The 27,981-nt window shown below is 50.9% G+C and overlaps 1 protein-coding gene across 8 annotated transcripts; it reads right to left on the bottom strand.

Moving 5' to 3' along the window:
• Positions 1-379: 379 nt before the first annotated feature.
• clcn3 (Cl-/H+ antiporter 3) lies at positions 380-27,879 on the bottom strand. Of its 8 annotated transcripts, XM_084690976.1 has the most exons (17): positions 27,729-27,877; positions 23,575-23,753; positions 13,596-13,756; positions 12,824-12,923; positions 12,335-12,522; positions 11,748-11,870; positions 11,353-11,559; positions 9,878-9,958; positions 9,394-9,646; positions 8,697-8,992; positions 8,390-8,576; positions 8,044-8,261; positions 7,619-7,799; positions 7,231-7,447; positions 5,657-5,732; positions 4,723-4,767; positions 2,812-2,901 (listed from the first exon to the last, which is right to left on the bottom strand). In XM_084690976.1, the coding sequence occupies exons 2-16, from the start codon at positions 23,735-23,737 to the stop codon at positions 4,753-4,755; spliced, it is 2,466 nt and encodes an 821-aa protein (XP_084547102.1). In that variant the 5' UTR covers positions 23,738-23,753; positions 27,729-27,877; the 3' UTR covers positions 2,812-2,901; positions 4,723-4,752. The 8 variants fall into 8 exon arrangements, with proteins under 8 accessions (XP_084547099.1, XP_084547105.1, XP_084547104.1 ...); XM_084690973.1 differs by lacking the exon at positions 4,723-4,767 and having other exon boundaries at positions 380-2,901; XM_084690975.1 differs by lacking the exon at positions 2,812-2,901 and having other exon boundaries at positions 4,744-4,767; positions 5,574-5,732.
• Positions 27,880-27,981: the final 102 nt, after the last annotated feature.

Raw genomic sequence — 27,981 nt, 5'->3', positions numbered from 1 at the left:
CATGCGAGCGCGACTGTTTTTTCCTCGAGACATCATGGCTTGCAAACGATCGATGCATTGGGAGCCCATTTAAAAATACAGACACCGAAACAGCTCGTTCTGAGGAAAGCTCATTGTGGGACTGCTTGTCGTGGCTGTAATTCTGCACCAAGGCTGAATTTCGGGAAAGCGACTTCAGGTACAGTATTAGGGGACCACTAAGGCCTATATAAAAGCATCCAAAAACAGCATATCATGGGATCTTTAAAGGAATAGTTCCCTCAAAATACACGATACGTTATTTCACCCGTTTACTCACCTCCACAGGTGACTCGTCGAGTTTTGTGACAAAGTAAATAATCTGAATATGAATAACCACAGTATGAATTATAAATCAAGGCAACTTCAACATTTTTTTATTTAAAACAAAATGTTTAATCTTTACATGTTTTGTTTTAAATGTACAATCAAACCATCAATGTAATAATCATTACATAAAATTCTTCATCATGTACAACTCTAAACACTAGCCATAAATTTAAAAAAGGAAGGAGGGGGGGCATTGAGATGTGTGTAACACTACAGTGTGATGCAACAGCACAGGGAAACAGAAATGCCTTGGTTGCCGTGGTGACAGCAGGGAAGTCATTGAAAAGAGATAGGCCAACGCAGAAACAGTGACGCCGACCACCTCTCCACACACACACACACACCTCAGCCGGTACGAGGAAGAGGAGGGGGCGGGGGGGGGGGGAGTTTGAGAGATGAGTGCACAAATCAGATGAGTCACTCCTGCGGTGTCAAAAAAATAAACAAAAAAATTAGTGTGTTATAGAGCCCAAACCAACTGCCGTTTCAGATTTAGTCGCCACGGTGACAGACATCTACTCCACATGACTAGGTCAAATGGCGACGCGTCGCCTGGTCATATCTCCGCAGATGTCCGCTGGGACAGCGCGAAACAGTGTTTCTTCACGTCTGTTCAGACACGTGGTAACTCATAAGTGTCCAATACACTGCAATGCACAACTGAGTCTCCTATGACAGGCCACAGCAACCTGTGTCGTCTCCTATGACAGGCCACAGCAACCTAAGCTGAGACAGCCCATACTTTGGAGAACGACAAATGGAGTGTTAGAAATAGTTGCTGTTTAAAAGTCGTTTTTTTTGTTGGTTTGGTAAGTAAATAACATGCGGTTTTTCCTGGGGGGGGGGGGATTGTTTGTTTCCCCCAACCCCCTTAAAATAACACTTAAGAGAATGGAGCAAGAAGAGGGGGGGGGGGGATGCTCGAGAGAGAGGACAAAAATCCTGTCCGTAATTAAACACAAGACACATTTCTCACAAAGCATGAACCAGCAGAAAGAGGGAAGTCTTAGAGACACCAACAGTACAGCTCAACCATCCCACCTCCTCCGTTAGCGTCTTTTCATTCCATTCACTTGGGGGAGGAAATAACAGGTGCAATATTTCCAGTTTGGACTTGGGTTTCATCTCAGGCTGTAAAAAGCTACTTGAATATGCAGATATCAATACTAAAAAGTAGTAGCAACAGTAATAGTTTTGAAAGAAAAAAGTATTTTTCCCCCAGTAACAGGAGTACACAGATTAACTCAACCTTGAGTTTTTTCCTTTATTTTTAACATGTATACACTCTGCCTACAAGGTTGAAGAGATGGTAGCTAACCATCTAACACACACACACACACACACACCTCAGCAGCATACCACTGACATGGCTCAGAACAAATGAACACACACACACTCTCGCATTCACACACACACACACACACACCCTTCAACAGGTGGCCTGTCTGGTTGTTAGTACATCTGTTTGCAAATGAATCAGAACCTTTTTTTTTTCTTCCTTAAATTACAGTACTTTCTAATTCCCTGCCTCACATGGCAACACACACACACATTTTAAAGCAATCTCCCTTTGATCACGATCAAGAAAGCAGTAGTTTACTATAAGACAGGGGTCGCCATTGGTTGGGTGAGTATGCGAAATTTTCACAGGTTACCCTGACAACCTGATTGGAATGTAGAGGTGCTCGTGATACGCACACACACTCGTGCTTCACACACACACACACTTCACAGGTAAACAATGTTCTTTTTAAAGAGGGCTGGGTGAAGTGAGAGCCAGGGATTGGGCGCTGCGGGCATCACCTGACATCTAACCGACCATTCAGAAATAAGAGGTCGTTTGTAGGTCCCTCCTCGCATCCCAGCGGATCATTCTGACCTTTGACCCCTCAGAAACCCCCACGGCGAGCCAATGGGAACAGGGCGATAGCAGGGGACCACAAAGAGAGCGTCTGTGTGTGTTTAGATGTGTTTGGGCAGTATGTGTGAAGGGAAAAAGAACGCCATGCTGCTTATATGTGGTGTGCGTGCGTTACCGCCAGACGTTTGATGTGTTTTTGTGTGTGTGTGTATGTATGTGTGTATAGGTGTGTATGTATGTGTGTGTGTGTGTGTGTGAGTATGGTGTACTAAAAGTGCATTCCTCATAAACTGCGTCTACCCCCCCTAACCCGGCCACAACACGTCAAGTCAACAACAAGTCTCCTCAAGCAACCAGTGACACAGAAGAACCTCCTGCATTCTCCTCCTACTCCACTAGGGGGCGACGGGCAGGTCTCTCTGTGCTCAGTCAGCTTTAGTGTTAGGGAGTTAGTGTTTCGAGGGGTGGGGGGGGGCTGGAGGGGGTGGATGGTGACGGGGGGGAGGGGTAGCGGAGGGTTGGGGTCAGAGGTCGGGGCCGTCCAGCAGGCGCACCACCTCCTCCTCGCTCTCGTCCCCCGGGCGGTCCTGGAAGGAGGGGACTAGTTGAACATGATGGACGCGGGGTCTTGGTCGGCCATCTGGGCCATGTGACGGAGGATATCTTTTTTTGTGATAATACCAAGGAGCCTCCTGCAGGGGGAGACACAGAGCAGTCGAAGAAAGAGGGAGAGAGAGAGAGAGAGAGAGAGAGACATAGACAGAGAGAGAGAGGGGAGAGACAGAGAGAGAGAGACAGAGAGAGAGAGAGAGAGACAGAGAGAGACAATCAGGATGAGTAAGCCGGTAGGGGGCTGAATAACAGGCGTGTGGAAAAGAAAATGACGTCATCTTTTTGTTGGCGAGTGGTTAAACAGCTTGGTTCAGGGTCTGAGGGATCAGGCTGATCTAGCTGAAGCAAAGATTAGCTTTAGCTTCATTAATAATTAACTTCCAAAGCAAATCAAACACATTTTCAAGACACTAAATTGGGATTTGATGCAGTAAGACAATAATACATTCTTAAACGATAGGCCTTCCATTTTATTTTTTAACCAAAACCACGTCGAAAAACCAAAAACTGCACCTTTAACCACTCTGCTGACCCGTGACATCACCACGGCAACAAAAACATGGCTCCCATTGGTGCTTAGCAAAGTGGGAGGAGACGAGGGTAAGGGAAGCATGCCTCATACAGCACCCTACTCCCCACCCCGAACAGTGCACTTCTTCCTGGTGGGCTACCTTTCAGGAAGACTACAGCAATGCACTTCAGGGCGTCTGATAGGGTGACGCTTGAGACGTGATTTAAAGTGACTCTAGGGATTCTGGTTAGAGAACAGATTGGTCGCTTCATGGGGGACATGCTCAGAGGTGAGAGCCAAACAGGAAATAAACAGGAAATGAACAGGATCCTACAGGAAGGAGGAAGTAAACACAGAGAACAGCCCAGCCTTAACGACCAACCAGTAAGCTAGCCGACCATCCACGTGGTCTGTGTCCACCTGAAGTCAAGAGGGTCCCATGCTGATTCAAGAGCACTTTATGGACTACAAATAAGGTTTGGACTACAAATATGGCCAATCAAAGTACACTTATGCCGTAGTATTAAAAGGACAACAAGTGTGCATCTAAAGATCTTCACCATAATGGAACTGGTAGACATTGTGATCTTGAATTCAGCCATGAGAATGTTTTAGTTGTAGTTTGAGGTGTTAAAGTTGGAGAGAGAGGAGACAGATTTGGAGATCAGAGTTGAGCTGATTGTCTGGAGAGGATCGTCTGTGAGCTATAAAGCTCCCGCACAGTCCAGGGACAGACCTGGGACCCAAACGCTGTCTGTTCCCCCACAAACATCTGGGTTTAGGGGGTGTGCTCGATTCAGTTTTCCAGGTTCGCCAGACTTTGCGACACAGCAGTAAGTTGCGTCGGTTGGTTCCAAGGCGAACCAAATCAAACACCCCCCCCCCCTGCAGGGTTTGACAGAACAGAAACACCGCTGTTGTGAATCAGGTCTGAAATGGAGGAGAGAAGTGCGGAAATGAGAGCACCTCTTAGAAAGGAAGTCGCTACAGTTGCTATGGTAACTTGGGAGACATGAGACGCTGCCGAAACAGCGCAGCAGAGATGGGGTGGGGTGAGGTCAAGGTGGGGGGCGGGACGGTAGGTGTGGTGGAGAATCAGGAGAGGGCAGGGATTGGGGTTGTTTGTTTACTACCACGATCACCACCACACAGATGGGTTGGCCCATTAGCCTCCTATGACTGCTAGAATCATCATCATCATCATCACCCACGACACTACAACACTACAGTTCAGTCTCTCACTACGCAGGATCTACGGCGGGGGGGGGGGGGGGTGGGAATGAGGGATGGAACTGTCTTCTTCCCCAACCCCCTCCCCCAGTGATCTCCCCACCCCCAAAAATATATAACACCAAGAGTAGAAGTCCGCTTCCCCAAGGCGGTTACTCGCCAAGTGGTTAGGGCGCCGGTGCTATGCAGGTCAGATGTCATCAATCTGCCGGACGGAGACGCAGGCGAGAGAGGGAGGAAGGAAGGGAATAAGGAAGGGAGTTCAAAAAACAAAAACAAATGAAAAGAGGAGGGGGGGAAAAAAACAGTTAGTTCATCGAGGTCCAGAAGTGAGTGTCTTCTTTTATGTTTTTTCATAAGGGTGACGTGACTTGTGTGTGGTCGGTATGGGATTCAAAAGAAGACACACACACACACAGATTAATTCTACAACCAGAGACATGACTACACGTCTGTCGGAATACAAGACTGCGGTAGTCAAGAGTATAAAAAAACTATGGTATTATAAATATACATATTATATATTTATATTCATGCAGTCTATCTACTGTAATACTGAATGTTTAAGTATCCATGTAAACAGGAAGTGATGAACACTGCTAAAGGAAGCTCTAGTAGGTATGGATGGGAGGCTACAGTGAAGCTAGTCTACTCAGGCTTTTAGCGACAGTTCCCGCTTCGATCCAGTATTACAGGACCCACAGCAATCAAGTAAACTGACAATGTTAAAAAGGCAACCAATACCAATTGAGTATACTGAGAGAGCTCTAATAAAAGGACCAATGTCAGTCAGGGATGCTGACAGAGCTTGGACATACATCGATCTTACAACTGAAGTCGGGTATAATCGGTAACCAGTGATAAGTGGAGATTCACACTGGTGTTTTTCTAGGCAATACAGGGTGGTAAACACAAACCAAACAGCTCCACAGCAAAGTGTGTGAGTGAAACAGAGTAGAAAAAAAAGGCAGGCTCCTATTGGTCAGAGGGAACTGTCAGTCATTTACACACAAGTTTCATGCGTCCCTCCTTAGTGGCGGGTGGGGCCTACAGGTGGAAAGGGGGTCGGAGGTCAGGGGGGCGGGGCTAGTCACCAGGGGCTCCACGTGGTGCTTGAGCTCCTCCAGGTGCTCTAAGATATTCTTCTTAGTGATGATGCCCAAAACAATCCTGCAACACACACCTGTTACTGAACACACTGCAGGGCCAGGGACACACACAACACACACACACACACACACACACTCGCCCACACAATACAGGGGGAGAGACAGCAGCTTAAAGCATACAAACTGAAAGCATACAGAACATAAATAATAATTGAACGTAGGAGGCAACATGACATGATATGACAACATTGAATGAACTATAAACAAAATAAAAAGATGACCTACTTGATTTCTTAACTTCTTCCTAATTACTTTACATGATTGTCAGTTGTATGCGTTTATCTATGTTATTTGTGCAAATTATTATTATTATTATTTATATATTATTTATATTATTATTATCATTATTTATCTATTAACTCAGGATGGAAATCAGGTGTGTTGAGGAGTGCTATGAGTACATAAAAATATATTCTCGGTAATGATGCATTTATAAAATATTTTGTATGTGTGGTCTTGAATTAAAGTTTACTTTAAACGCAGAAAACCAAAAAACAAATAAAAGAATACAGTAAAATAATATGACAGTAATAATATGAAAACAACTAATTGCTGTCGTCGGTCCTCTCCCTCCTCACTGCTCCAGATCTGATCATGCTTAGTAACAAACTGCCATCAAACACCTTTAGATTTGTTTTTACTGACTCAACTACAATAAGATACCATATTTCTGTCCTACATATTAATGTACCATGTGTGTCTATTAATGCCCTGTAATACTGCCTCTGTCCAGCAGGTGTCTCAGTGGTGCGTGATTACCATGAAACCTCAAATCTAAAACCATCACAGTAACACAACACTGAACTAACTCCCAACATGTGACCTGGCAAATTCTTTCCCACAAAATCAGCTGAGAATGTGAACTTAAAACCACACACTCAAAATTCTAACCTGAGTTAACTGACTTTATATGACCACAACGTGAGCGACTGGATCTCCCTTCCTGGCTCACCTACTTACCTTTCTACTCCACTGGTTGGTTACCAACTTCAGCTTTCCCTCATTCCTTCTACCTCAAGCATATATCTTACAGAACATACTTTAACGGGTGCTTGTGCTTTCTACGACACACTCCACAAACAGCATGCTAGTCCGGCATGTTTACTCCTGAGGGGGTTTGAGCGGTGGACTATGATGGTTGGGGTGTGAAGCAGCAGTTAATCAAGCCATGCAGGTTAACACAGTCAGGACCTCAAGGCTCCCAGCAGTCATGCCTCACCCTGCTGTTACGGAGCGCGTGTGGGGGTGTGGGGGTGGAGGAGGGGACTGGGAGGAAAGACAGAAGGAAAGACTAGTGCTTTCTTGATAGTCCTTCCTTCTCTACCTCCGGAATCCCTCCACCTCCCTCCCCTTTTCCTCCATGCCCCACCATTCCCCCTCCCTCCCTCCCTCCCTCCCTCCCTCCCTCCCTCCCTCCCTCCCCTTTTCCCCCATGCCCCCCCATTCCACCCTTCCTTCCTCCCTCCACCCCCTTTCCTCCCTCCCCTCCCCCTCCTCACCCGTTGTGAGTGACCAGACACTGTCGGAGCCCCAGCTTCCGGAAGATGTCCACCACGATCTCCATGGGCGTGTGGTCGGTGACGGTGAAGGGGCTCATGTCCAGAATGCTGCGCAGCTTGAGGGGGCGGGGGCTGTCCGCGGGCATGGCGGGGGCGTGCTGCGTGAAGTAGACCCGCGAGCTCAGCAGGATGCCATCCTGCTTACGCCGCGCGTTCTCTGGAGGGAGGGGGGAGGGAGGGAGGGGGGGGAGAAGGAGAGCAAGCAAGCAAGAAAGATAGTGAATTAGCAACCAAAAAAAGTCCCTTCTCTCTACTCTGGCCTCATCCCCCTCCTCCTCCTCTTCCTCCCTCCTCCTCCTCTCGTCCCCCTCCTCCTCTCCTCCGTTACCTATGGCGATGGTGATGTCCCTGCGCAGGGCAAAGCCCACCAGCCTCTGAGACTCCTTGGAGACGATGACGGGGAAGCCGTTGTAGCTGGTGTCGTTGATGACGGCCTGCAGGTCCTCCACCGTGAGGTCGTCCTGGGTCAGCACCGCCAGGGGGGGGTCGCTACGGCGAGGACGCATCACCTGGGGCGGGGGGGAAGGGGGGGGCAACCACCTCATCAGTCACTCGACAAACACGTCCGGAAAACACACCTCCACACTAATACACACTAATACAGATACACACACACACAGACACACATACTAACACACACAGATACACACACACATACTAACACACACACACATACTAACACACACAGATACACACACACATACTAACACACAGAGATACACACACACAGACACACAGATGGCGCGCCCTCACATCTCGTGCGAGGGTGGTGTGTGTGAACTCCTCCTTGGCGTCCAGGAAGGGATAGCCGTTGAGGCGAATGTGCGCCTCGTAGATGCCCTCGCGCCCGAAGGCGTCGCCCACCCACTTGCTGGTCATCACCGCCGCCATGAGGGGCACGATGTACTCCAGCCCCCCGGTCAGCTCGAACACAATGACCACCAGGGACACGGTCATCCTCGTCACGCCGCCTGCCACGCGCAAGATCGTACGTTAGATCCTTCTTTGGCGGCCAGACACACACACACACACACACACTCTGCCAGTCTCGCCCCCCCCCACCCCCCCACCCCCCCACCCCCCCCGCCCCCAGACTCACCCAGGCAGGCGGCGGCCCCCACCATGGCGTACAGCCCCGGGGTGATGCAGTCGGCCCCCACCTCGCACCACTCCTTGAACATGAACCAGTCGTGGTGGTAGTAGGCCAGCTGCTCCATGGCGATGCCCACGATGCGCCCGGCGATCGCCCCGATGGCCATGCTGGGGATGAACAGGCCTGACGGGACCTGGGGGGAGAGAGCGTGGCATGGGAGTCATGACAACTCTTCCTCCAACCCCCGATCGAGATTCCAAGTTCCCCCCCGAGGGCACCCCCGATTCTCCCCGCCCGCCCGCCCGCCCCTCACCTTCAGCCCGAAGGTGAAGATGGTCATGATGATTTTGAAGATGAGCGCCAGGCACAGTTGCCACATGGCTGCGTACACGCCGGGCCCGCCGGCCGGCCGGTTGGGCACCTCCACGAAGGCCTTGGAGCCGTTCATCTGGCTGCGGTACTGGCACAGCTGGGACGACTCCAGCGGGCCGCAGTCGGTGAACAGCTCCTTGATCAGCTCGCTGGTGTTCTGACGCGTGTACGGGTTGGGGAAGGCCACGATGGCCGTCACCGCTGCCACCAGGATCACCTCCAGCACCGGGTACTTTCCTGGAGGGGGGAGAGGTCAGAGAGGTCAGAGCGGGCTTAGGGCGGGGGATTTGCGTCACACCAAGCGTGCCTCGTATGTCAGAAGAGAAGAGGACTCAGAATCAGAATGTGGATCTCGTATGTGGATCGAGAGCCACTTGGGTTCGAATCGCGGCCGTTCAAACACGCCTCGACGTTATGTCGACTGTGTTATGCAATCACGACAGTCCTATGCTGTGTTATATAAAACTATTTCTCCTCAAGGAAGACCCAAACATCCCAATGGGACCCCCCACACCAGTAGAAAACCTCCAGAAAACGCCCCTTCGCGGCTGAGCCTCGCTCCGGCCTCCAGCCTCGCTCCTCCGCTAAGGAGGCCCGTGCTGAGAGGAGCGGTCATCTCCGGGGGCGGATCTGCTCACCGAAGCGCGTGGACTTGCGCCGGCGGCACCAGGCGATGTTGGCGCGGATGAAGAAGGCGCCCCACAGGCCCCCAAACACGCCCAGCAGGATGAAGGGGAGGAGCTCAAACAGGTACCAGGGGGTGTGGTACTCCACGTAGAAAAGGACCAATCGGCTGTTGCCGAAGGGGTTGATGGAGCGCAGCACAAAGGCGGCCACCAGGGCGGCGAAGAAGGAGCGCCACAGAGTCTTCAGGGGGAAGTAGTAGCTCACCTGTACAGGAAGAGGAGAGGGGACGGGAGTGGGGGAGGAGAGGAGGGGAGGGGAGGGGAGAGAGAATAGGAGGAGAGGAGGAGAGGAGGAGGGGAGAGGAGTGGAGAAGAGAGGAGAGGAGGGGAGAGAAGAAGAGAGAAGAGAAAGGTTATGGTACGACAGGAATAGGAGGACCTACCACAAGGGCGCTAGCTCATACAGAATACGGTGTGTGTGTGTGCGTGTGCCTACCTCCTCCAGGCTGAAGAGCACCCCTCCTATGGGAGCTCCGAAAGCCACAGACACCCCTGCTGCCGACGCAGCTGACAGCACCTGAGGAGACACGAGGAGCACACGTCACCTCCCCCTCAGAGACACGTCACCTCCCCCACAGAGACACGTCACCTCCCCCTCAGAGACACGTCACCTCCCCCTCAGAGACACGTCACCTCCCCCTCAGAGACACGTCACCTCCTCCTCAGAGACACGTCACCTCCCCCTCAGAGACACGTCACCTCCCCCTCAGAGACACGTCACCTCCCCCACAGAGACACGTCACGTCCCCCTCAGAGACACGTCACCTCCCCCACAGAGACACATCACCTCCCCCTCAGAGACACGTCACCTCCCCCTCAGAGACACGTCACCTCCCCCTCAGAGACACGTCACCTCCCCCTCAGAGACACGTCACCTCCCCCACAGAGACACGTCACCTCCCCCTCAGAGACACGTCACCTCCCCCTCAGAGACACGTCACCTCCCCCTCAGAGACAGGTCACCTCCCCCTCAGAGACAGGTCACCTCCTCCTCAGAGACAGGTCACCTCCCCCTCAGAGACATGTCACCTCCCCCTCAGAGACACGTCACCTCCCCCTCAGAGACACGTCACCTCCCCCTCAGAGACAGGTCACCTCCCCCACAGAGACACGTCACCTCCCCCACAGAGACAGGTCACCTCCCCCACAGAGACACGTCACGTCCCCCTCAGAGACACGTCACCTCCCACACAGAGACATGTCACCTCCCCCTCAGAGACACGTCACCTCCCCCTCAGAGACAGGTCACCTCCCACACAGAGACACGTCACCTCCCCCTCAGAGACAGGTCACCTCCCCCTCAGAGACAGGTCACCTCCCCCTCAGAGACACGTCACCTCCCCCACAGAGACAGGTCACCTCCCCCTCAGAGACACGTCACCTCCCCCTCAGAGACAGGTCACCTCCCCCTCAGAGACACGTCACCTCCCCCTCAGAGACACGTCACCTCCCCCACAGAGACAGGTCACCTCCCCCACAGAGACACGTCACCTCACACAGAGACACGTCACCTCCCCCACAGAGACACGTCACCTCCCCCACAGAGACAGGTCACCTCCCCCACAGAGACACGTCACCTCCCCCTCAGAGACACGTCACCTCCCCCTCAGAGACACGTCACCTCCCCCACAGAGACACGTCACCTCCCCCACAGAGACAGGTCACCTCCCCCACAGAGACACGTCACCTCCCCCACAGAGACACGTCACCTCCCCCACAGAGACACGTCACCTCACACAGAGAAAAGCAGGCAGACAGGAACAGACAGGCAGGCAGACAAGCAGGCAGACAGAGACAGACAGGCATACAGGGACAGACAGGGAGACAAGCGAGCAGACAGGCAGACAGACAGACAGTCCGGACAGTCCCCCCCCCCCCCCCGCCCCCCAGCACCTCCTCTCCCTCCCCCACCTCTCGTTTCTTGGCCTCGTTCTTGCTGTACTTGGGGAAGAGGTATGAGAAGATGTTTCCGCAGCAGCAGGCCACGTGGACCAGAGGCCCCTCCTTCCCCAGGCTCAGCCCCGAGGCCACGGCCAGCACCAGGGTCACCGTCTTGATCAACAGGGTCCACTTCCCTAGGTAGCCCCGGATGATGAAGCCACTCAGGATGGTCTTGATCTGGGGGAGGGAGCAGAGAGAGAAAGAGAGGGCGGGGCTATTACATACACTGACACCTGCAGCCCTAGAATGTGGTTATAGAGACTGAGGCGTAGAGAGGGAGAGTCTGAGAGAGAGAGAGAGAGAGAGAGAGAGAGAGAGAGAGAGAGAGAGAGACAGAGACAGTGTGTGTGTGAGGGTTCTGGTACCTCAGGTATCCCAGAGCCACAGGCGTAGGGGGCGAACACCTTGACCAGACACACCGCCAGGAAGGCAAAGGACAGAGCCCAGTAGGTGTACATGAAGTAGTTCATGATGTAGGACCCGGGGCCCTGGGGGAGCAGGGGGGGGGAGGAGGAGCAGGGGGGGAGGAGCAGGGGGGAGGAGGAGCAGGGGAGGGGGAGGAGCAGGGAAGGGGGAGGAGGAGCGGGGGAGGGGGGGGGGGAGGAGCGGGGGAGCAGGGGGGGGAGGAGCGAGGGAGCAGGGGGGGGAGGAGGAGCAGGGGGGGGGAGGAGGAGCAGGGGAGGGGGAGGGGGAGGGGGGAGGAAGAGCGGGGGAGCAGGGGGAGGAGGAGAAACGGATTAGTCAGTAAAACCAACACCTGGCTAAACTGCGGGATTGTGCAGTATAAGTAAACACTATTGTGTAACAATCAGATGACTATGCTGTCATAAAAAACATAGTTGGTGACAGTAAAACATAAACTACTCCTTCAGCAGATCCAGTTGGTTTTCTACTTTTCTATTTTTGTAAAACTGACAACAAGGAAGTAACCAGGAAGTGACATCATCCCCACCTCCGCCTGTCCCAGTATGAGCTCCGCCCAGGTCTTCCACTGTGGGCACTTGTCCCTCTCAGCGAAGGTGGTCTCATTGGACCCCCAGCAGCACTGCTCGTGGTTGAACCACATAGCACTCAGACACACGCCCTCTTTCAGGTCATTCATCCAATCGGACGCAATGTCAATCAGACCAGCCAAGGCGCCTGATTGGAGGAAGAGAAGATTGATTGAAGATGAAAACAACAATGGCTGTCCTTAACATCGTCAACGTTTTCCCTCCAAAAATTAAAGTCGTTATTTTAAAATCTGATTCTCTTCAGTTTAGTAAACAGGCTTATTTGTTTCATGTGGTTGTTTTGTTTTTGTGGGCAGGCTTGTTGCTGTTCCAAAATCACCTAATGACATTAAGCAACTGTGAACAAAAATAAAAGTCAGTATCTTGCCTGTGTGTGTGTGTGAGCGTGTGTGTATGTGTGTGCGAGCGTGTGTGTGCGTGTGTGTTACCTGAGGCCAGGCCTGTCAGCGTAACAACCAGCCACCCAGACCAGGCATCGTACAGGCTCTTGGTGAACTCCCACGCCGACTCCTTCTTCTTACTATTAATCTGCAAACACACAAACACACACACACAATATTCAAATTTCACTGGCATGGTTCGACAGGTAGGACCGAATGAGGCAAAGCACTTCTAGCAAACATTCAAATGCCATGTAAATGGGAGCACCTTTCAGGACCAGGTCACAGGGAGGTGGATCATGTTGTCTGAGGACAGACGTCATATTCCACCTTCAAAGCCGTCTACATACCGACCCAGTCCCCCCACGCAAAAAACCCAAAACGGCTATAAGATCGGCTTCTGTTCTGGACACAAATAAGCCTGATGGATGCTCTGTGTGAAACGCTACATGCCCAGGATTCTGTTAGGACAGATCTGGCACAGAGACAAGCCTGTTGTGTTCCTGTCTGCATGCTGCGCTTGCAAGCGTGGCGTTCATCCGCGATAACATGCCAACGGTGGACATGACCCCTGGCTAGTACCCCCCCCTCCCTCCCCACGCACGCACGCACGCACGCACGCACGCACACACGCACGCACGCACGCACGCACGCACGCACGCACGCACGCACGCACGCACGCACGCACGCACGCACGCACGCACGCACGCACGCACGCACGCACGCACGCACGCACGCACGCACACACGCACACACACACACACACACACACACACACACACACACACACACGTGGGCTCTCCATCCTCGAGGCTCTCACCTTGCGATGCCTCTCGCGGTCCTTGCACTTCTCCCGGACCCAGTCGATGGTGTGGAAGTCGTCGTAGGTCCCCACCCCCGGGATGGGCTCCTCCAGGAAGTCCAGCAGGTGGGTGGAGGTGGTGGCGGCCCCGCCCCCATTAGACATGGCGTAGTTAGATCCTGGAAGAGGGAGAAGGGGGGGGGGGGGGGGAATGAGAGGCATGGAGGAAAATGAAATGAGGGAAACGAAGGAGGGAGAAAAGAGAGAGAGAGTCGACAGAGTGAGGGAGGGAGGAAGGGAGGGAGGGAGAAAAACGTGATCAAATGTGAGACAATTGCTTGTGCTCACCCCCACTCGTATGCAGACAGTTTGACGTTTCCTGTTTTAATTAAGGACACACACACACACACTCATGTAATGAGGTTGTCTGAAGTGGGAGACCATCCTAGGGAAACACTCATTCACTTCCTGATGTGAAACCAAGTCAGGCCTGAGCTCCAGTCTCAGGCTGTGGACAGTGAGAGAGCCGCAGCTCCATAATCATGTAATCCTCTTTGCTCCCTCACCCACAGCACCCTGGGTAAACCCGCTGGCCAGGAGCCAAGATGGAGGCACAGTTGCAGACTTCCAATGGCAGGTTTCATCCATTGAAGAAACCGGGGCTTTAGAACTCAGTGACTCCCTTCACCTCATTACTCACAGTCCTGTAGGTTTGAACAACCCCTCTCAGACTCTTAAAGACTTACTTCCACAGCGACCTCTGCTTAAAGAAACATCCTGCAAATGTATTTCTTGATTGCCATCCAAACACATAGGCTACATATGTGTGACTATTTTAGGCACACTGTCCCTTTAAAACTGCTTTTTTTCCCCCCCATGAGGTTCCTTGAGGACTCCTCCTTGAAACATGTTTCACAATCTCTGATAAACGTCCTCATAAACACAGCCGTGAGGTCAAGTGGATGACAGACATCTGTGTACAAAACACTCTACCGGGGTGTGAGCACGATGGTCAAACAGACATTTAACAACCAGTCATAGCCCCGCCGGTAAATAGGACTCGCCCCTTAAAATGACAACCAGACTTGACTTCAAACCAACGCGTGTAAGTCTTTGTGTGTCAAGGACACCCACATGCACACCGTTTAACTAAATATTAGCCAGGACATGAATCATAATCTGTGGAGGTATACTTACTGCTGTGGTTCTCCTGCCTGCCAGTCTAATATGTGTAGGTCTGTCTGCTGAGGCGTTGACGGCAGGTATTACAGAGATCAGAAACACAGCAGAAACACAGCAGAAACACAGCAGAAACATCTCCATGTGTCCAACACAGATTCCCTCGAGCACAAATCTACTGTCACGTCCCTTCAAGTGACTCCTGAGTACTCGTACAAGGGAACAGGAAAAAAAACAAAACAAAAAAAAACTTAACACAACAATGTGGACACTGTCAAAAGATCGTAACAGGCTGACACACAGAAATAACTCGAATCCCGTATTACGAGTGCTATATTTTTATTTGTGAGGTTTAAAAATCGACATGATCAAATAACGAGGTTGTTCTGACAGCAAATCAAGGGCCGGTTAATATGTTCTGGTGACTCAGCCCAAACAGAGCACAGCTGGCCTAGGGGCTTCTCTCTATAAGGGACTGGATACAAACAACATGGCGGCCATTTTGGTGGGTCATCTGTGAATGAAAGTGACAGTTACTTTGCTGTGAGAGCATCTCTGTTGTTGTTGAGTTGGAGGGTAACAAGCACAAACAGCTTGTCTCAAAAATACTAATCAACAAACGCTATTCCCTTTGGCTTTTCGACGATAAAAAAAAAACGAATTCAGCCATCCTTCATTCAGCGCACATAGGGCTATATTTATTCTGACACAACCTGACAAAACTCTATTTGGAAAAAGAGCAGACCTCACTGGCATCTAAGAGCTTTGGGAAGGCCGAAAGTAGCTGAGCATTGACTCTACAAATATGTGAGAATGTACTTAAGAGATCTGCCACACAAAGTCCCCATTGTCTCACAAGACAAAGTGGAGAGACCAAACAAGAGAGTGAGGGGGGCGGGCATGGTTAAGAGTCTCTGAGTTTGCTGCTGGTAAACAATCGGAAAAGTATGCATGAAATTAGATCCTTCTTTGTGGTGCAAATCCTTCTATTAGGGTTGGTTCCCTGATCAACATGCCTCAGGAATGCCCTTGTTGTGCCTCTGAAAACAGGCCTGACTTGAACATCTGGCTCAGTCAAGGGACAATACAAGGTGAGGGGAAAGCTTCATCTGTCAGCGTCACACAAACGACAGCGTGCTTCATTCAAAAAGCCACCGGCTGCCTCCCTGTCAGTTACTATGCACAGCACTATCTGTTTGTCCCTGTGTGAGCTGTGAGAATGTGGTCAAAGATTAGCGGCTAGTAAATGATTACCTTCAACATTCCAACCGGTCAAGGAGAATTAACCAGTGAGGAGGCAGTTCAAACAAACAACTGACGTCCAGAAGCTGACACTGAGAGATCTTTACAAGTCCACTTTCTGTGTGTCCTGTCCCCACTATTCATAACTCTACACATTGCTGTGACTGAGAGTATTTTGAACTTATAAACCAAGCCAGGCTTACTCATGCGAGAGTATTTTATTATATCTATGCTCTTTGATAGGAGAAGACATCTTCTTTCAAGGAGGACTGGGTGGAAAAGCCTGTCGACCTGGCAACGAAACCGTTCCCCAGGAAGTTGGCTGTAGAGAAGTGTTTCTGTCCAGTCAGCTAAAAGAACTCACATCAACCAATCAGTCTTAGAAAATAGCCAGGTCAAGCTGCGAGAGAGAAACCAATCTGCAGTTAGAGGAGCAGCCAGCCAGCCAGTCACCCAGACAGCAAGGTGGATACTGCTTCAAAATATCAGCTTCCAGTTTGATTGGTTGAGTGACTCAGCGTCCGTCTGGACCAGCCAATAGGAGAGGGATGGTGATTTATGACCACTTAGCTCTGGCTTCAGAGAAACCACATTCTCCAAGGATGAGTTAAATGATCTGAATCTAGATCGAGAAACACGAAATGGGGTTGGGTAACCCATTAGATACCTAATTAGATACCTTCCACTCAGTGGAAAATGTTTTTACAGAGCAGAGCCTGTTTATAATGAGATGATTCCGGAACGTCACACCGTTTAGATGATGATGCCGCCATGGAAACAGAGCCCTGAAGGGGACGTCACATCCACAAGAGCAACATCATGGTTTAATGGTTCTGCAGGTCTAACACACACACACACACACACACAGCTGAGGTAAAAATGTCAGGCCTTGTCGATCAACTGTGAAGCGTTTGAGTGTTTCTGGCTGCAGATAGCTGATAGTCTGCTTTACTCCATTTGTCGTTAACTAACAAAAATACTACTACTAATGAAGTGTATTTCTATAGATCAAGGATTGACTATGCCTATGGGAGGACGTGATATTGTCCTCCACACAGCCAGGCCGTGCAGGAGAAGATAGTGGAAGCAGAGGAGAGGAGATTAGAGGGGGAGGAGAGGAGACTGGGGCTTTTGTATATGTTCATTCACCATGAAAATCAACAGTAACGAGTCCAGTAACACACACACACACACACACACGTTCACACACACGTTCACACGTTCACACACACACACTTGTGTCTGATACAGGTTATCTTTCAAAATATCACTGAAAGGGTGAAGGGATCAGGGCCAAGGATGTTCGATCAACAAATCTGCAGAGACAACACACACACGTTCTATCTTTTATGGCTCTTTCTCAGAGATTTAAGATGGACGTACACGTTGCTCTTCAGTCGCTGCCGATTCCAGCTCAGCTAAGCTGCAAAGACACACACCCAGCTAATTCACCACAGAGATAGGACACACACACACACACCCTAGAAGCTAGGACACACACACACACACCCTAGAAGCTAGGACACACACACCCAACCAAGGTTAATAATCGACAAACAGCGTATCGGTCGAAGAAGAATGGCAGCCAGATAACACTGCTCTCTCTCTCTCACACACACACACACGCACACGCACCATGTCAGCCACCCTCCTCTACATTAGGACAACATCAGCACGGGCGACAGCAGGCTGCGCTCAGGAGCCTGAACGCTCCTGTCAGGATTAGCTCCTACGCCACGACCCGCCAGCGCAAGCAGACGGAGCGACGCGCCGACGGCACTAGCGATCCGTCGTGTCGGGGGAAGGAACGAGGGAACGGGAAGGAGGGAGAGACAGAGAGAGAGAGAGACAGAGAGACAGAGAGAGGGGGGGAGGGCGGGAGGAAGCGTACCTCTTCTTTTAGGCATCTCCTGTAGGGGGATGGTGTCCCCTCCCCCGTCATAGGGGAGATAGGGGTCTGCGGGCGAGTCCTCCTCCTCCATGTCGACCGACAGGCGGAAAGGAGAGAGGGAGGGAGGTAGGAGGTCTAAGGCTAGCTCATGGATAGCTCCTCACCGCTGGTCTGATAGCTGCATCTGCTGCCTGGCCCATGTTTACCAGCTACGCAGGGACAGGCTGGCTGTGTGCGTAGGGTTATATGTGATACTGTGTGTGTGTGTGTCAGTAAGCTGCTCCCTCGGATCTGGATCTTCTCTCCCTCCCCCCCTTCTTCTCTCTCGACCGCTCACTGTGCTCCCTTTCCCATTCTCTCTCCCCCTCCCTCCCTGTAGATACACAGCCTCTCTCGCCCCCCTCCCTCCCTGTAGATACGCAGCCTCTCTCGCCCCCCTCCCTCCCTGTAGATACGCAGCCTCTCTCTCCCCCCTCCCTCCCTGTAGATACGGAGCCTCTCTCGCCCCCCTCCCTCCCTGTAGATACGGAGCCTCTCTCTCCCCCCTCCCTTCCTGTAGATACGCAGCCTCTCTCGCCCCCCTCCCTCCCTGTAGATACGCAGCCTCTCTCTCCCCCCTCCCTCCCTGTAGATACACAGCCTCTCGCCCCCCTCCCTCCCTGTAGATACACAGCCTCTCTCTCCCCCCTCCCTCCCTGTAGATACACAGCCTCTCGCCCCCCTCCCTCCCTGTCGATACACAGCCTCTCTCTCCCCCCTCCCTCCCTGTAGATACACAGCCTCTCGCCCCCCTCCCTCCCTGTCGATACGCAGCCTCTCTCTCGCTCCACTGCAGCAGCTGACTGCTCAGGGGCTGATGATGTCATCGCAGGGGAAAGACGATCGCGCGAGGCTCAGCCCAGCCTGGTTGCTAAGGGAGACGGCGCCGGCTGAGCCCCGTGTCCCGTCTGTCTGTCTGTCTGCCTGTCTGTCTGCCTGCCTGCCTGCCTGCCTGCCTGCCTGTCTGTCTGTCTGTCTGTCTGTCTGTCTGTCTGTCTGTCTGTCTGTCTGTCTGTCTGTCTGTCTGTCTGTCTGCCTTCATCTGTCTGCCTTCATCTGTCTGCCTTCATCTGTCTGCCTTCATCTGTCTGCCTTCATCTGTCTGCCTTCATCTGTCTGCCTTCATCTGTCTGCCTTCATCTGTCTGCCTTCATCTGTCTGCCTTCATCTGTCTGCCTTCATCTGTCTGCCTGCCTGCCAAGAAGGCAGGGAGAGCACACAATACAAAAATTCAAAGGTGAAAACTCTTGATGTGCAGTCAGCTGCACTACATGCTGTACCACTCAGATGGACCAATCAGATGGACCACTCAGATGGACCAATCAGATGGACCTGGTCTGTCAGAGGGCCGATACGTCTGTATACAAAATTCACGATTATTCATTGAAGGTGTAAAGAAGGGCCTAATAATCCACAGTAGACGGATAACAGAAATCCCATTGTCTTGATTCATCAACAGTCGAATGTCTTTTTACAGCTCTGGAAAGAATTGATAGACCACAGCACCTATTTCTTTCTTCTTTTTTAAGGTGAGGACAATTTTGAGTGAGGAACAGATGGGTACAATTTAAGAGTCCACTGCCAACTTTACCCTTCTGTTCCTCACTCAAAATTGTCCTTCTCAAGTTAAAAGTGCAGTGGTCTCCATTTTTTAGAGAGCTGTAATTTGCTGCAAGCTGGATACTCGAGGCACTTTAGAACCAGCTCTGTCGGTCTCCACACAACAGCCTGTTCTCTCACTGTCAAGCTGTGCCTACGTGGGCAAAAGCAGTAGGCTACTGAGGAACAAAGAAACCACAAAACCACAGTGGGGGTCATCAGAACCATAAACATGCGTGCTGCCCGACTCTCTCTCTCTCCTCGTTTCCCCACCGCAAGAACGGCTCATCTAGACTCCTAAACAGGAGAGTGAATCATCATCGCTGTTTCGACAGAGTAGGGAGGGCATGAAACTGCGTGTGAGATTTCCTTCTGAGAACTTCGCCATGTCTACAATGTATGTGCGTTTGTTCTCTACCATGCGCGTGTGTGCGTGCGAGAGAAACCATCACGCTGCAGCTCAGATTCAGTTTTCAAATCCTTCACCTCAGTTTGAATACAATTTCGTCTACATCTTCAGTTGGTAAGATGCATCTCCTGTTGCCGCGCTGCGGGAGGACTCCACCAAACCAACCACCTCTTACCTTTGAAACGGACTCCTGTTGCTAGGAGATGACGTAGGTGATGTCACCCATCAGGAAGCAACTTCCTGAGCCCGTCGGAAGTCAGTCCAGTAGTTACGGTAAGTTCCAGAAACATACGGCAAATGTAGATCTAGGAGCAAACCAAGTATGGGTTTAAACCATACTCTTTCTACTGGTTCATTAGCCAATACAGGAAAGTTCCAGAATGTTCCAAAGTTCAGAGTTCCACTTCTCTTTTCTCTGTGCCTTGGGTCAAGCAGTCCTCCAGCCTAGCCTCGCCTAGCCTAGCACTCCGGGCAGCTAGCTAGCCCAGCTAGCTGCATCAACACACTTACGCTGGTTGTCATTGAACACCACTGGGGCCTTACATGGGTCCACACCACGCGACGACGGTGTAAAAATAGACCTGTACATGCTCTAGGCTAACAAGTACTGTGTACAGTGGTGACATGGCCTGGTCTACTTCCTGGAAGTTGTGTGCCAACCTATGCTGGCTGGATGCGGGGCTGCCAAACTAGTTCATGGGAATGTCTGTCTCTCCCCTTATGTGGACATCACACCCTGTTTGTGTTCAGCTTGTAGGTGTGCCCTCAGCACAATAGAACACCCGGGGGGACGAACACGGTAAGCATTTAGACTCGCTGGAGTTCACCCGGGGTGGACCTGGAAAAGGTCAGCCAAGACTGTTCGTATAATTCAAATCGAGGAGGATTCATTAAGACTGCGAATGAGGAAAACGATTGGATTTGAGGACACCTGAATGTGTGCCGGTTGTAAAAAGATAAATACATTAGGCGAATAACCTGTCCAGTGCCTTATTATGAAGCCATACGCAGCTGGTTTCCTGGTGAGACATTGAAGAAAGAGAATAGAGGTTACCGATTGGGCAGAGATTACAATTGACGACCTTGTTGTAACCCAATCCCGACTGGCACGCACGTAAACAAATGTCCATCCTACCCACGTCCTGAGGGGCGTGTGTGTGTGTGTGTGGGGGGGGGGGGGGGAAGGTGTACGTGCATACAGGGTGTGTCCCACTGAACAAAGCTTGATCACCCTGACTGGACCTCCACAATACAGATGGCCAGGCCTCCTCATCAATTATACACACTGTAGGTTTGCTCTCTCTCTCTCAGTCTCCACATGACAAATACAAACACCAGCCGAGGCTCGTAGACAAAAAGACAGTAGCTACATCTAGTGGAAACAGCCTCACGCTCGCTGTACTGTGGAGCACGGCAGCGCAGAATTCACACGCGTCCAAATACGCTCGATGTATTTTGACCTAAAAGGACGCAAGCCACACAGTGGGATGACCCAATCCCTACATGATGTGTTGTGAGTCTGGGGCTTGGCATCTGAACCGGTCTGGGACAACAGGGCCGTACATGGGTCTGTCTGACAACGAAAGTCTTTGTGAACGCAAACTCACACTGAGCTCTCGAGACAGGCCACCGAGAGAGCGAATTATATGAAGTGACAATGTCCAGCTCTCATGGTCTCCCTAAGTACAACGTCAATGGATTATGTTAGCAAACGAAGAACAAGAAAAACATGTAATTCATCTAATGACTCAATCATCCAAAAACAAGACGTTCAAACACAGATCATCACAAGACTCCCGTTAGACATTACCAAGCGCTTGCTTAGCAGTAACAGGGAATTTCCGATTCAAAAACACGGTTATGGTGGTTGCTTTCCAATAGACCTTCTCACAAAGCCCTGGAAATGTGAAAACCTCCACGCTATTCAGCAACTGTGCAGCTTGAGATACTCTTAACCACTTTGATGATCCCTCTTCTGAGGTAATATTCTGTCAAAGACGTGTCTGTCAAAGTGGTGGGCCCAGCATGAGTCAGCAACTGTGATCAGATACCAGTCTAGGAGCACAAGGAAGATGAGCCAGACAATTTCAGGATGCCTGATATAATACAACATCGCAATTCATGGGCTGACGGTACTGTGTGTGTGTGTGTGCAGAACAAGTGACAAGAACAGCTGGTTAGATACATCAAGTGACGAGCACACTATGAAAAATGACACCTATGATTAAATCACAGACACTTCACAACAAGCCACAGGGACGTTTTTTGTTGTTGTTGCCCTGCAGGGCTTCCAATCAGAAGGAAGCACTAGGACCAGGGTCAAATCAGAAAGCAGCATGAGGTGGCAGAATCCACACAGCAACAAGGAGGAGGTTGACAGCCCACGACACGTTGGTCATGATGGCCACAAGGTAAACAGCCTCGCATGAAAGCACACCAAGCCAAAGCTGGGAGGAGGTGGGGCAACTGACACACAGCTATCATAAAACAACAAGGCGTGAGAGAAAAAGAAGCCAAACGTCAGTTGGCCACAGAGAAGGAGGTGTCTGCGGTCAAGGCCGGGGCGATGATAAAGAAGAGGAAAAAAGGTTTTCTCTAAATAATCCAGGGACATTTTCACAGTTGAAACTGGGAATACTAAAACAGACCATCAAGCGAAATATTGGTATAGTAACATAACAAAAAAAAGTCACTGAGGCCAAAGAAGCTAAATGATACAGGGAGTGGGGAAAGGACTTGGAACTGCAGGGGTGAAACAGGACCACACAAGCACATACAGCGTACTGGGAGGGCACAGAGCCACTTCTGCTGGCATGGCTGGTGGGCGCAGGGTGAGCCGGACTGAGGGCAGGGTGAGCCGGACTGAGGGCAGGGTGAGCTGGACTGAGGGCAGGGTGAGCTGGACTGAGGGCAGGGTGAGCCGGACTGAGGGCAGGGTGAGCTGGACTGAGGGCAGGGTGAGCTGGACTGAGGGCAGGGTGAGCCGGACTGAAAGGCGGGGTGAGCCGGACTGAGGGCAGGGTGAGCCGGACTGAGGGCAGGGTGAGCCGGACTGAGGGCAGGGTGAGCCGGACTGAGGGCAGGGTGAGCCGGACTGAAGGGCGGGGTGAGCCGGACTGAGGGCAGGGTGAGCCGGACTGAGGGCAGGGTGAGCCGGACTGAGGGCAGGGTGAGCCGGACTGAGGGCAGGGTGAGCCGGACTGAGGGCAGGGTGAGGCGGACTGAGGGCGGGGTGAGCCGGACTGAGGGCAGGGTGAGCCGGACTGAGGCCAGGGTGAGCTGGACTGGGGGCGGGGTGGCATGAGGCACGGCAGGCTAGGAGACATCCAGGGGTGGCATGGGCGGTTGGGGGGTGATGATGGATATTGTGAAATGGTGGAGTTGGGGGGGGGGGGGTTGTGGAGGAGGGGGGTCAGGAAGGAGGCAGAGGGGGGGGGGGGGGTGAACTCGAGGGGAGCGCACAGCATTGCAGGGGAGGCAAGCGCATCACGGGACAGCAAGCCAATCAGAGCGCGCGGAGGGGGGGGGGGGGGTCGCAACAGCGGCGCCAACCAGCACGGGGCTCACAATACAGGGTCCACCGGTAGGAGGTCTGGGGTCCCGGTGGGGGCAGAGGAGGAGGAGGAGGAGGGCCCTACCTGGGGAGGCGGCGTCGCCGTCCAGGAGGTTGTCGTCCTCGGTGGTGTGGAAGTCCATGACCACGCCGGCTCCATCCAGCAGCTCCTCGTCGCTGCTGGCGCTGCCGATGCTGTTGTAGCTGTTCCTGCAGTGGCCCCTGTTAAAGAGCTGCTCAGACTCCATCTAGCTACGCGGTGCCCTGGGGGGGGGGGGGGGGGGCGAGGGGGCGCGCACACACACACAGGGTCATGGGGGGGGGCAGAGAGAGTGTGTGGTGGAGGTTGGACGAGGTACAAACAGTGATAGGGGGAGGGTGTGTGTTACGGTTATGTACGTGACAGGGGCGTACGCGCGCTCCCACACACACAGTCATCACCACCAAACACACATCCAAACCTGGATTAACAGGTGTGTGTCCACTATCTAGACCCGAATGGAGTGATGGAAGACTGGAGGATGGGAAGGGAGGAGGATGATATTGTGTCTGCCCATGACAGACACAATAAAGGGAGACAGATGGAGGATGATGAGGAATATTAAACTCTGCCCTCTCTCTCTACCTCTCTCTCTCTACCTCTCTGTCTCTACCTCTCTCTCTCTCTACCTCTCTCTCTTTACTTCTCTCTACCTCTCTTTTTCTCTACCTACTTCTTCTCTTCACCTTCTCTTCTGTCTGAGAGAGAGAGAGGAGGGGCGCTGTGTCACACGCGAGGAATACAAATGACAGATGACAGTCGACCACCACTCGACTAGGCTGGCCTGTATGAAACAGACTTTTTAACAGAGGAAGCCTGTCTTCCCAGTGACAGCACAGGCTCTGTTTGTTCCTCTGGTTCATGTTCATCACGCATACAGGCCATTTCTGTTGGGCAGGAGCCAACTGCGTATTTTTAGACAAGGTGGGGATTAGAGTCGACTGTGGAAGGACACGTCATACCCAGCTCAGTGATGGGTTATTAGGATGTTGGTGCCGCTCAAAAGGATGAGCCGATCCGACCTGGCTCTGCTTCCAACGTCGCCTCCTGGTGGACTGAGATGGGAACAGCAACCGTTCCAACCAGACGAGGGCCAAAACAAAGCCGTAAGCAATCTTAAAGATATAACTGCCAACAAGACTACACGTTCTCAAACGGTATAGCTAGAGGCAACCATGTTTGTTTTGTAGGCGTTTGACAGACAGAGACAGACAGCGATGGAGACAGCGAAAGAGACAGAGAAGCCCAATCTATTTCCCGGGGAAGAGCTTCTGCTGTGCAGGGCAGTGATCTGACTGTAATCCCCTCTATCTAATTCAATCTGATAACTTCCAGCTATATCAGGCTGGCTAGCTGATAACTTCCAGCTATATCAGGCTAGCTAGCTGATAACTTCCAGCTATATCAGGCTAGCTAGCTGATAACTTCCAGCTATATCAGGCTAGCTAGCTGATAACTTCCAGCTATATCAGGCTAGCTAGCTGATAACTTCCAGCTATATCAGGCTAGCTAGCTGATAACTTCCAGCTATATCAGGCTAGCTAGCTGATAACTTCCAGCTGTATCAGGCTAGCTAGCTGATAACTTCCAGCTATATCAGGCTAGCAGGCATCGCTGCCTCGGAGTAACGATTATGGATTTCCCAGAGTTTCACAGTCACTTCTCAACGGGAAAGACCAAGCCACAAGCTCAGCACAGCTCATCGTGAGAGAAAAACTGACTAATTAGATTAATTGATCAAGATAAAACACAAGTTCAAGTCGACTCATGAGGTGATAGCATCCCACAAGAGCACAGTAGGACATACTTAACAGTACAGGCTAATTACTCAGGACTCAGGAGCCATGATATGAGACAGATCGCATTGTCTTCCTGGTCTGGTATCGCGTCTCTAGTCCTCTCATGTCTAGGCCTGAATCACAGTCTGAACTGGTACCACAGCGGTGACACACTCACCACCGTTAATGAAGATTTTCCTGCCGGGGAATTCAATCTAGGCTGGATGAATTCAATAAGGTTTCAGAAGGCATGCTAGGTCAAACAGAAGGGGACTGCTCTGCTGTTAACTTAGCTCGTTTTTCTGTCTTCCTTCTCCCCCACAGACGAGTTGGCTCTCTCTCTGCTGGTCATGAGTTAGCTAGGCCCTGTGCCCAAGAAACTGGCCTATTAACCTGAGCATCACGAACATAACTTCTGACTTGACAAGAACTTGATCTGTTTTCTTGCAAACTTTCTCACACCTCTTCGTTCACAGGTTTGGCTTACGTGAGAGTTTCTGGAAAATCAGACGCCCTTCAGTATGGATAAAGAAAGACAGTCTTTCTTTATTTGAGAAAAAATAAATCCCAATTAGCGAGGAAATGAATCTTTTTTCTTATTCTTCTTCAGAAGGGACGTATTACTGTACCGCAGCAGTGGGCCTTTCCAAGACTAAGTAGGTTGAGTCTGCATTTGAGTTACCTCAAATGTCAGCTCACCATTAGAGGATGCAGTGAGGGAAGGGAGCTGTCCAGATTGAGTGTGTTTGATCTAGGACAACTGCAGTTTGTGCCAAAACAACGTGGCTTCCTGTTACACAACAACGAGAAGGATTAGAAAGTGAGAGGGTGACAGAGGGTGTCAGAGAGAGAGAGAGAGACAGAGAGAGAGAGAGAGAGAGAGAGAGAGAGAGAGATATTGAAAAAGAGAGATGCAAAGTGTTGCCTGGGTGACCGTTGTCAGGATGTGACTCAGCATTTGAGAACCCTCCTCCTGACAACGTTACTTCACCTATAAGGGGCGAAACGAACCAAGCCTAAAGGTTGACACGCCCCTACAAAGCAGGATAAAAACAACAACAACAAAGTAAACTAGCGTACATCTAGGCTACTGCTTTTTAAACTTTTAAGCTACAGGAAACATCGAAAGAACATTCTAATTTGTGGTCTACACCTCGAATTCTAGCTATAAGCAACACCAACATATGCTAACATTTGCCCAGTAACACTTCAATGACTGCAGGCTTCCAGCCACACTGTCTAGAGGTCAAGACTGTGCAAAGCTACAAACCAAGTCTTTAGGCAAACATGTATGTGACGTGAAGAGAACCCAGATGAACATACAGATTGATACAGGGCTATAAATTCATTAAACACAGTTGAGCAATACTTGAGTATCACACATGAACCCCATTCAGGACTTACTTCATTAGAAGGCCAGGAGGACCACTTCGATTTCAAGTCTTGCGAGAGAAATCTACTGACTTAAGTAAGTCTCTAGCTCTGCCTATGAACATTGTACTGAACATTTTAACATGTTCATGGTGTAGGAGAAGGTTAAACCTATGACGAGCAAGACTTTGTTCTAGAATTCTAAAAGGTCTTTGTTGAATTCCAAGATAAGGTTGGGTGAGACCTGAGGGGAGAGGAAAGTCAGATGACCCTGAACATGATGTCATCACACTGTCACATACATGGAACACGTCTTTAGACTTGATAGATGGAACACAAATCTAACAACACGTTACTGGGTAGACGATCGTGCCAGTTAACGGATCTGAACGTTGGATTCAGGGTGTAACTTCACTAGGCTAGATGTGGGAATCTCGGTGATTCAGTTGCTTACCCTCCAGACAGAGAATTGATGAGAATGTGTGAATGAAAATAAAGGGGAATATGATCTGATTCAAGACATAATGAAACAAAGACAACTGCAGTGAAAGCAACTGAGGAGGTGAAATGACACGATACGAAAACGTGGATGTTCATCTGACTGCAAAAAGAGATCTGAAGATGGAGAACAAGTACATTTCTTCATTTCCAGGGACGAAGAGACAACAATAATGGTGTCCCGTGACGATGCAGTGGCCAGGCTAGTGTGTGAAAATGTTACTTTTAAAACCTCCCTTTTTTGGCAGAGAAAGGGCCCTGATGCGCGTTTTAGATGCAGGCTCACCATTTGACAAGAGATACAATGCACGCTCATCGGTATGAATCTATTGAAATGCATCACAAGACAAGTGCCATCGCTGCTGCGCCAAGCGGGGATTTTAGCTAGTTAATTAACACCATGGCTGTTAACTAGTTAAATGGCAAAGACAAATTACTTGTGTGCGTGTAGATGATCAACCTGTGTTAATAAAAAATGACATCGATACGAGTCTGGCCTTGAAATGTGAATGTTCCATAAAACCGCGGTGTGCACAAGAGGGATTTCCCTACCTTTTAACTGCCTTTATTCCACCATGGATTGGACAAATCATCCTCTTCCCGTTTAGAAAAGGAGTTATACCAAAATTATGTTTGACATTCTCCTCATGATGTTTTTTTATGTGCTGTTCCTCCTGTGTCGAATGGGTTTCTCGTTTCACAATCCCCGGGTAGGGATCCGTCACATGTCCGGCCCCCAAAAAACAGCCTAGCAAAAAAAATAAAAAAGAATATAAAAACAAGCGAAGGCCGGGGCGGGCGGCAC

Source organism: Hypomesus nipponensis, chromosome 25, assembly GCF_054491055.1.
Source record: "Hypomesus nipponensis isolate SF chromosome 25, ASM5449105v1, whole genome shotgun sequence".
Classification (NCBI taxonomy): Eukaryota; Metazoa; Chordata; class Actinopteri; order Osmeriformes; family Osmeridae; genus Hypomesus; species Hypomesus nipponensis.
This window is presented reverse-complemented; position numbering and strand designations above follow the sequence as displayed.